We start from the raw sequence: 10,400 nt of genomic DNA, 5'->3' as shown, positions 1-10,400 counted from the left end.
CAGCGGCGCCACCGCCTCCCGCCCCGGTCCCCGCTGCCGCACCGCCGCCGCCTCCCGTACATCATCCTCCGCCTCCCGGTCTTGTAGACAGCCATAGTCGTCCTCATTATGACGAGGTAACAAGTCTCTCTCTCTCTCTGTATTTTGCGGTCGCAGTTCACAAGGTAATGATTGTACTTCAGAATTGAATGATAAGCTTAGGACCCTTCTGGATGGAGAATCTTATAAACCCTGGAATTTCACAAAATAGAGAGTTCATTTCACATAACTGGGTGTTATGATGTGCAAGACTTTCGGAATTCTTCGTTTGGATGACATTATGAACATATGTGCTGTCACATGAGCACTTTCTGTTTCGTTTATGGTGTTAATCTATATATACATATCCACCCATATTGTTTATAGTTGTGTGTGTAATTAGGCTCACGTCACTAGTACACAATGTCGAAGAAAAAACCCTCCTTTTTAATCCTTTGAAATAAATTACGTAGACAGAATTTTGGAGTCAAAAGACTGTGAATTGCTGTGTATATATGTATGTAAAGGCATAGACATGCTTGCATATGTCGAGGCATGTGATGTCCTTGTATCTGCATCTTGATTTACATTTGTGCTGATACTGGACGTGGAAACATAATATGTTATGACGATGTGCATCTGTTGTCCAGCTTAGGACAATCTTCATCGCAGGGCTTCCGGATGACGTAAAAGAGAGAGAGCTTCAGAATCTTTTGAGGTGGTTACCGGGTTACGAGGCTTCTCAGGTGAACTTCAAGGGAGAAAAGCCCATGGGGTTCGCTCTGTTTTCAACAGCACAGTTCGCTGTTGCGGCCAAGGATACACTTCAGGTCTGTCTGCTTCTGATTATTGGTGACTTGGTTCCTTATTTTCTGATTTCATGACATAGAATTGGCATTTCTTTTTATGTAGGATCTGGTGTTTGATGCGGATTCTAAGTCTGTATTACATACCGAAATGGCCAAGAAAAATCTATTTGTTAAGAGAGGTTGGTAGTCTGTGACTCTGTTTATGGGATAATCTATTGTAGTATTTTTTCTTAACCTCTATTGCATCTTCATTAAAAGCAGCCATGCTTTAGACATGTTTGATAGAGGTTTTGCGTACTTATATGAAATTCACAGCATTGCTTTTTTTACTCTTTGCTACTGATATAGTCACAAATAGCAGCCTGTTGAGTCTGTTTACTTTCTTTTTTTATGTAGGAATAGTAGCGGATGCAAATGCTTATGATCAGAGTAAGCGCTTACGAACTGTTGGTGACTACACACACACTGGTTATAGTCCGTCTCCCTACCATCCTCCACCTCCTCCTGTATGGGGACCACCTCATGGGTATACATCTGCTGGCTCCTTCTGATCATCGATGATTTCAGACACTGTATAATCTGCACACTTGGACTTATAAACTGGAAACTGTACTCTGAAACTATCTTGGAGGACATGTATTTATGATGCAGCATTTTCTTTCAATTTTCATTTTTTTGGCATATATATTAAAATTTGTTTCAGGTACATGGCTCCTGCCCCTCCACCGTATGACCCCTATGGTGGGTATCATCATGTCCCTCCTGTACCGATGCCTTCACCCTCACCTCTAGCAGCTCCTAGTTCATATGTGCCTGTCCAGGTGATGATGTGTTTTTCCTCAAGTTAGTTAGTTGATGGCTGTGCAATATCTATGTTATGCTCACCTATGTACAACTTATAAGACTATATAAATCCATGCTTTTTTATAAACTCCTGAATTCATCTTCATTATCCTTGCTATATTTTTTGGTGGTGTGTTTTTTTTGGAGGGTATAGCATAGAGGAAGAGTGTTACATTTAACCACATTATTTAGAGCTTGAAAGTTGCTCTAATTTTATTGGTTCTGTGAAGGTTTTTGCAGCCTGGGTTATTGCAATTCAATCTTATCTGTTTCATACCATTTTCTGTTTGGAATGCAGAATATTAAGGATAATCCTCCATGCAATACACTGTTTATCGGTAATATCGGTGAGACTATAAATGAGGAAGAGTTGAGGAGCCTGTTCAGTGCGTAAGGAGCTTGGTTCTATCATATGTCCATTCGTTTCTCGGAGATCTTAGCTTGTGTATCTCTATGCTGGCAAGAACTCTTTATTTGAATTTTCATCTTTCAGGCAACCTGGTTTCAAACAAATGAAGGTTCTGAGACAGGAAAGGCATACGGTTTGTTTTATCGAATTCGAGGTTAGTTCTATCCTCCTGTTATCTGCATGCATTGTATATGCCAGACAATGTTTTGTGGCATATTGCTATAGATTTCTCTACCAATTTGCAGGATGTCAATAGTGCGACAAATGTTCACCATACTTTGCAAGGTGCTGTTATTCCAAGTTCTGGTTCAGTTGGCATGCGGATTCAATATCCTTAAATAATTTTTATTCTTTGATATTCTTTGATTCATGATTTCTCTGCCATTTTCATATCTTTTTACGTGTTTCTTAACTCGGTGATACATATTCAAAGAATCCATTCGGGAAGAGGAAGGAAGGCAGCCATCCGTTTCCCCCATCGCCAAGTGCTAATGGAGCTCCACTGGCATTGACTTATCAGTAGCCTGAGCTCTGAAGGGGATGTACTCTGTTCTTTATATTCCAACAACTTGCACAATAGGATGCATCACACAAGCTGCAAAATGCATCCATTTCATTGCCAACATTAGCATCAGCATTTGCTTCTCATTTGGTGATGGATGCATATAGTGATGCCATCAAACATAACATGCCCTGTTTCTGTAACTTTGCTACATGCATTGCCTGTTTAATTATCTAGGAGCTCTGTTTGTCTGTCTGTTTTTTTTTATGTATGATTCCTCGCTTGACTAATATCTAGGCAGTAACTTTCACATAACACTACATAGCATTAACATGCTGGCATCTGGAGGATTTCATCCGAGCTTCATTTTCACGGCTGGTCATCATCACGAACTGTCATTATCGAATGCGGGTCATCATTCTTCAGCATTTACCCATTTCATCATAACTATGTCTTTTACTTGCGTTGATTAAGGAAAACGTCCATCTTTTTCAGTTGTCGAAGTAGACAACTGGTAACATTCTCGGTAGTTCAGGCGAAGCATATGTCCCGATTTGGACTAATGCAGGGATTGTCGTTGAGGAAAAGCTATGTGCAGGGATTCTTGTTGAGGAATTTGGCTGGAGACTGCCGACTGTTCATGGTGGTTTCTTCCTCAACTGATGTCAGGTGTTGGTTTCAGTTCCTTGTTTTTACCCAAACTCATCTGTGTTCAAATTCTGTCCAAAAGGTACACTAGAAGGCAAACATGGGCTTCTCTCCTCCTTTGAGTTTGTGGTTGGTGTTTACCCTCTTCTCTACATTTTAAGTGGTTTTTTTTTTTATTTCAATTCTCATGGGTGGTTTTTGAGGATCCGGAATTTCACCTTGTTCTAAAACAAGTACACATTATCACAGATGGGTCGCTAAGATTGGGATCTATTGAGTTTGGGCGTTGAAATTGTTGTATGACAAAAGGGCAATTGACATTGTTGCAATGCAAAAGAAAATAGTTAAAATGAAATGAATGTGTTCAACATGACCTCAATTAGAATTAGGGGTTTGCCCAAATTGTTTCTCAAACCACAAACAGTGGGTAATAACCAAGCAAGGTAACTAGGGTTTGTGCCAAGTGAATGGCCATTCCATACAAAAGCCAAGACATTGTCGGTCTCGAGCATAATAAAACACGAGCACCGTGTCTTTGGTTATTTAGATAACAGTAGCATAAGCCAAGACAAAAAACAAGGGAAGTTCTTCATGCAAATTGAGTTCTTGTCTCCCTCAACTGTCCATACAGCAATATAACATCAAACCCCCCCACTTCAATGTCAATCTGATTTTTCGGTCGTCGCGCTCGAGCGGATGGCTGTCAAGAAAACAACACAAAAAGGACGAGAAAATTGGGTCAACAGGACGACCAATGTAAGGAGGCAGACCACAAAGAAGTTTTATGGGAAGTTCCCAATGAGACATCAAATGGCCCACCTTTTCATATATAATGGAGCCTAACTGGTTCTATACGACGAGATCCATCCATACGTATAACTCGGGCATCGAAATCAACCAACCTAGCTCATTGGGTTTACTAAGAGCTATCAAAGGTAAGTAAGGTTCCTTATCATTTTCATCTTTGATTGCCCCCCAAAAAGAACTACCAAGAAGAAGCTCTAAGTTCTCTAAAATGGTGGATGATCATGTTGCACCCTCCCAAGAGAATAACCGAAGCAGCGAATGTGCATAGCCAATATCAAACATACGAACTTTAAAACAATGGAACACGCACAAAAGTTACAATACAGAGAGCAAATGAACTTGTTTCCGACATGAATTCTACTACTTGTCTTGTCCTGACCACAACACCCCTCATTCCATCACTGAGAGAGTTCATATATATAATATATGCCTTTGATTTCCCATTCATCTTTTGGATAGCATTTCAAAAGATTCTTGGCATTAAGTTCAGTTCAGAAGATTCCCACCCCTGAAAGTCAACACCTTTTGGCCAAATGCTCTAAAAAATATGCAATTCCTCATTCAATAACCCTAAGAAACCGATAGTCGATGACATACAACATCGTTTCAAGAGAAAGAACACGAATTGGAAAACCCTCGACCGAAAATGGAGAAACCCAGATCCGACAATATCCCAAACAAACACAAAAATCAAACGGATCACGAACAAATAGAAGTAAGAGAAGGGATCGAACGTACTAGGTTTCTGGGGCTTTCCCTCAGCCCACTTGGCGATGGCGAAGTGAACCTTCTCGCGATTGAGAGCTTCAGCTTTGTAGGGATCCTTGAGGCAATTCCTGACGAGACTGCCGCAGATGTTGGAGTATGTGATGTAAGTCATCCCCGCCGCTCTCCAGAACGGAACCGCCGCACTCGACGCCATCTCCGATCACCGTCTCCTGTCTCCGATAACGTCCAACTTTGAAAATTTCTGCGAAAATTCGTCGCGAGCTTTTCGAGAGAGAGAAAAAACGAAGAGCGATTTTACGACCTAACCTCACCAGCCACGTGTCAAAGTGCGACCCCCAACTCAATTCCAGGCCCATCACGGCCCAAATGGTTATAAAGAGCAAATACAAAATTTCAATTACAAGACAGATGAAAATTTTCCAACAAGAGAGCAAGTACCTTAACCAAAACTCAATACAAGAAGAACCAAAAAAAGCTGTTTTTTTTTTCCTTTCAAGATTGGAGTTTTGAACAAATAGTGATACTGCAGAATCTAACAAAGCAGTTGGCATTCGATACCCGACCCATCCCGGCTCGACCCGAGTCAATTCTACAATGTTATTTGCCGTCCCACCGGCTTCAACTGCTTGACCTTGTCAAAGCCTGTCGGAAAATAATGGCTCTTCTCTACTTCCCACGCGAGCTGCGACATTCCGTTGAACGAGGACTTTGCGCCCTTTCCGTCGGTTACTTCCCCGGGAAACGGAATCCTTACATCGTACGCTTCTCCTCCTAGAGACCATACCCGAAGATCAAACCCCAGCCTGTCCATCCATATCATTCCCGTCTTCGATACCTTCAATGCATATCACAGTTTCAGATTTTTACTACCTAACGACGGTTTATGGACAGCTTGTAATAACTGACTATATTGTCTGAAGCAGATTCTTGTTCTCTCGATCTATTATACGATAGGGCGGAGAATATCGTAACAGGGTTGAATATACTGACCTGGAAATCCAGATCGACGTATACATTGCAAAAACGGAGGATATCTTCCATGTTGTTGTCGTTTATTTCGTTAACTATGCCTTCTGCAACGCCTCGAAGCGGATCAGGGCTTGCACTTTTGTAATCTGTTGATGCAACCCAAACTCCATCCTGCAAAATAAATTTTCAGAAATGGGGTTTTAATTCGAATCAAGTATCAGCTTTTTTCGGGACATACGAGAACAAGAAGTGTAATCACCCGTAAACAATTTCATGGGGGGACAGACCAAATGCCTGGATGTCATGATGAAATCCAGCAAAAAAAAACGAAAAAAAAAAGAATCGAAAATCTACCTCCATGAAGTCTTCCATTTGAAGTACACGGTCCACTGCAACAACATACATATTGTCACCCTCAACTTCTTCACCAAACTTCTTCCTCCATGCAGAACGAAGACGCTAGAGAAAATGGAGCAAAAAACCCGACATAAGGACATAATCCAGGCATTAGGGCACTTCTATTTCCCTCATAATCTAATTCTTCCGGCTATAATAACAAAACTAAGGAATCAATCAATCAACCGATTCCCAGATGCACTTATTGCTAATGAAAGAACCATCGACACTACCACGAGCTATGGATATTAAAGTAGATACTCACTCAGAAGAAGGCAGAGAGAAAGAGTACAAAGCAGTTTCATTTTAGTACCAAGTCTAACCAGAGAACATATCGATAGCTATAGAGAGAATATGACAGTCAGTTTTACGATAAAAACGTCCAATTCTATAGTAACCATGAGATATGAATTCTCTCTTCTTACCAAAAGGTGGCATAATATGTCTATCGTCGAATCCGGTTGGATCTCAAGATCTTGAGAACATCAAATGAGCAATTCATGACACATTCGGACAATGTGGTTTCTTTACAGCGGCATCAAGAGCAGAAAAGAATAACAGATCACTTCAGAAACATGTAACAAAACAACTAAGAAGCTGCGTCCAAATCCGAACAGAATCTGAACCGGATGATCGGTGTTACTTATATAGCTAACTCCCAATATTATCAATATTGCAGCTATGGTCAATGTGATTGACTAACTATGAAGCTAGAATTCAACAAGAAAGACAGCAATAATAAGAAATTTACCTTCAGAACCTTATCATCGCCTGGCCTACCAATGCTGCCTTGTATCGTACACTGGGGAGTCCTTAATCCACATTGCTCTAACTGATCCAATAGGACAAATCCAGAGATCAAAATGGCAACATTCTCATATTCATATCAATCGTGGGTTTTAATTTTCCAGTGATAAAGTATCGGAATTCGACACTCTCAAGACAGAATCGAGTGAAGAAGAAACAACAATAACCTGAACATGAAGAGCAGACCTCTTATCGGGCGAGAATGTCCGATGCAGGCAGAGAACAGGAGTGCCGTCTTCGTCAACGGCGAAGCGAACGCCGACGGCGAGAGGCCAACCGTCGTGGGTCAACGTGGAGAGAGTTCCGACCGAAGAAAGCTCCATGATTGTCCTCGAAACCTCTGCCGATAAGGGCTTGCGATTGGAGGAGGAGAGATTACGGGTCGTCGTCGACGCCGAGTCCGACGCCGTGGAAACAGAACATCGGAGGGAAATCCGACGAGATAGGTCTCGTTTTGGGGGATCGAATCGGTTTCCCTTGGTGGGTTTCGCGAGATTCGGTAAAGGGAGGAGGTGGAGACCTAAGGATTGCGTCTGAAGCTGCATTTTGAGTCTCTGACAAGAGAAAGAAGTCTGTGTCTGGAGAGAGAAGAAGCTATCTCCTTTTCATTTTCAACGATGGATTAATTTTTTTATTTATATTTAAAAAAAATCAAACTTCTTTGTTTTTTGGTGAATAATTTGGGATTTTTGTATATAAATATATAGTTAAATAATTTATATATTTAATAAAATATGATTCTTCCCGAAATATGTATGCACCAGCTTTAATCCCCTCATTTTCGTAACCTGATATCTCTATTTATGTATGTACGTATACAAATTTATGAGGAATACACATAAATTGAAACATTATATTGTATTCATAATATTTTCCTTTTTTATGTAGATAGAGTGTATAAAAAAAATATCTTTTTTGGGGGAGTAACGTCTTTTTATATACAAGCTAATTAATAGAATGAAATTAGGAATTTCATGTAGTAGCAAGGGTATCGATGATTAGACAGAAGAATATGTAATGTATTTGTTTAACGGGTAAAATATCCAAAATAGCCTCCTTGTGACCATAATAATTGTATGATCACATGTTGGTGACATTAGTCACAACGTTAGATTTTTGATGATTTTATCAAATGATTAGTGTGATATATAAGGTGTGATCATGGTGGTTTGATGTAATCACAAAAAATTTAACGTTATGACTAATATGACCATCATGTGACCATATATGAATTTTGGTCACAAAGTCACAGTTGGAGAAGGATATGTATAAAAATAGTTTTAGTAAAAGAAGGGTATTTTGGATAATGTCCCTGTTTAACGGGACCAAAACCTTAGAAGTTAATAACCGAATAACCAAATCGATCAAAATCGGATAACAAATAATAATTATCAAATCAAATTTTGATGAAAAATTAAATGGTTATAATTTTTATAAAACCGAATATGGATCGAACCAAATAAAAAATAACCAACAAAATCGTAAATTTCATAAAAAAAAAAGTATTTTTGTTAAAATCGAACCGAATCCGAATTAAATTGAATAAAACCGAGTCTAATATAAAACCAAATGATTATAGTTTTTTAAAAAACCGAAATAACCGAACTTTAAAATAACAGGGAAAGCCAGCCATCTCCAACGCCCATCAATTGCACGCAGCAACGTTAAGAGATGTGAAGAGCCAATCAAACAAGTAAATCACAAATGGGTTATGATGATGGTCGGTCTGCCCCTTTATTAAACTTAGAACACAAGACACGACCTCAATTGGTTGGGCCAATCAACCAAAATGCATGATTGAGAGGCTGCAACATTTTAGAGCTTTTGGTTATCTTTTAATTTGAGTTTTTTTTAAAAATTCTATCATAAAATTGATTTTTGAGTAGTTTAAATTGTTTAGATTTGGGGTTATCATAAAACATTTTAGAACCTTTGGTTATCTTTTAATTTGAGTTATTTAAAAAATAATAAAATTGATTTTTGAGTAGTTTAAATTGTTTAGATTTGGGTTTATCATAAAAATACATTTTTTTAAATATCTCAATTATTTAATTTTTCAATAATTTTTTCTTTGATATTAAAATTAATTTAAAATTTTAAAAATACATGGATCTTTAAATTGAATTCAATTTAAATATAATTATGTATGATAAAATCCGATTTGATTTTTATTTATTTTATTAAAACCCAAAATTGCAATCTTGTAAGTAACCCATCAGGCAAAGTAATAGCCTATAAGCAACGACAGGCAATTTACCAACTCTTGTGAAATTGTAAGGTAAGCTACCGGTACCATGGATTTATATTATTCATATTAAAATTTGAATATGGTTTTATTCGAATATATTATATATTACCCCAATGAAATTTTTTTCCCGATAGTACGTACCCAAGTTCTAACGACCTATTAATGAAATAATATACCAAATTAAAAAATCTGGTGCCCAAAAGGGAAAAAGAAACTAGACAATCTCTCTATACATACATCAAAACGGTAATAAATAACCGACATATACAATAATAATTAATAACAACGATAAATGTAAGCATAAAACGCTAGAATAATTTTGGATATACATAAATATTTCTAATCTTGTAATTTACATATTTTGTTTTACCGTTGCCATGTAAAAAAGATTGTTAGTATATATGTCACTTTTATTTATTAATTACATTGTTTTCAAATATAAAATAGTAAATAAATCAATATGTACAGCTAAAAGGGTATGCGTAGTATACCATTTATGGTTTTATATATTTGATGCTTCTTTTTCACTAATAGTTATTAATTAACTTAGCCGTACATGAAATTAACTATTTAGGGGTAATTAATTAGTATATAATGACGTAAAAAATATTCAAACTTAATTATAAAAGTAATTACTATCTTTTACATGCCATTTGTGAACGATTCCTATCATATAATGAAATCAAATACATTATTAGCAATTAAAAGCTCAATAATTTATTTAGAAACACGTCTTTTTTACCGTTTTCTGCATTTGGAAAAAATTCATATTACTTTTAGTTGTCGGCAATTTATTTTCTTTTCCTAATAATGACAAGGTAAATAACGACCAACAGAGAAAAAAAAACAAAAATAAAGATGGTAAAAAATAAAAAATATTTTTTGACGGAAACATTATTCAAATGTGAGATTTTAAGACCCAAATAGAATACGTTATCTATAAAAAAAAAATGTTGAATCAAGAATGAAATTCTGTGCTGGACTGCTGGGAAAAGCTGTCAATTTGAGATATTCAAGTCCGGTACGGTTCAAGAATTAAACCGGTTTACTAAACCAACCGGTTAAGAGTAGAGTGAGGATCTCGATATGAACGGCAGAAGTGTCGGTGCCTGAGTAAAGATTAGATTGCTTAAGACTTCGACACTGACAGACACTTCACTACAAAAAAAAAAGGTCTTTTGGCTTTTGACAAAAAAAAAAAAAAAAAAAAAAACA

At 37.5% G+C, this 10,400-nt stretch overlaps 2 protein-coding genes across 3 annotated transcripts in view; one reads left to right on the top strand and one right to left on the bottom strand.

Annotated features, from left to right (window-relative positions):
- The window catches only part of LOC104817927 (U2 small nuclear ribonucleoprotein B''), a 3,669-nt gene extending 235 nt beyond the window's left edge, over window positions 1–3,434 (top strand). Inside the window, exons 2-11 of one of the 2 annotated variants that reach the window (XR_772583.1) lie at window positions 1–116; window positions 669–848; window positions 931–1,006; window positions 1,224–1,353; window positions 1,531–1,648; window positions 1,969–2,060; window positions 2,164–2,233; window positions 2,325–2,407; window positions 2,503–3,224; window positions 3,312–3,434. Coding sequence is in view for 1 of the 2 variants with exons in the window: in XM_010547314.1 (XP_010545616.1) it covers window positions 1–116; window positions 669–848; window positions 931–1,006; window positions 1,224–1,353; window positions 1,531–1,648; window positions 1,969–2,060; window positions 2,164–2,233; window positions 2,325–2,407; window positions 2,503–2,602 (965 nt within the window). In the remaining variant the exon portion in view is untranslated. Of the gene's footprint in view, window positions 117–668; window positions 849–930; window positions 1,007–1,223; window positions 1,354–1,530; window positions 1,649–1,968; window positions 2,061–2,163; window positions 2,234–2,324; window positions 2,408–2,502 lie in introns of both variants that reach the window. The other variant, XM_010547314.1, reaches the window with a different exon arrangement.
- Window positions 3,435–5,140: 1,706 nt separating this feature from the next.
- LOC104817926 (glutamyl-tRNA reductase-binding protein, chloroplastic) lies at window positions 5,141–7,529 on the bottom strand. The gene is made up of 5 exons (XM_010547313.1): window positions 7,105–7,529; window positions 6,882–6,962; window positions 6,089–6,193; window positions 5,756–5,905; window positions 5,141–5,600 (listed from the first exon to the last, which is right to left on the bottom strand). The coding sequence occupies exons 1-5, from the start codon at window positions 7,480–7,482 to the stop codon at window positions 5,355–5,357; spliced, it is 960 nt and encodes a 319-aa protein (XP_010545615.1). The 5' UTR covers window positions 7,483–7,529; the 3' UTR covers window positions 5,141–5,354.
- Window positions 7,530–10,400: the final 2,871 nt, after the last annotated feature.

The sequence above is a fragment of the Tarenaya hassleriana genome, unplaced genomic scaffold (genome assembly GCF_000463585.1).
Source record: "Tarenaya hassleriana unplaced genomic scaffold, ASM46358v1 Cleome28, whole genome shotgun sequence".
Classification (NCBI taxonomy): Eukaryota; Viridiplantae; Streptophyta; class Magnoliopsida; order Brassicales; family Cleomaceae; genus Tarenaya; species Tarenaya hassleriana.
Note: the sequence above shows the minus strand (reverse complement) of the source record. Positions and strands in the feature narration are given on the sequence as shown.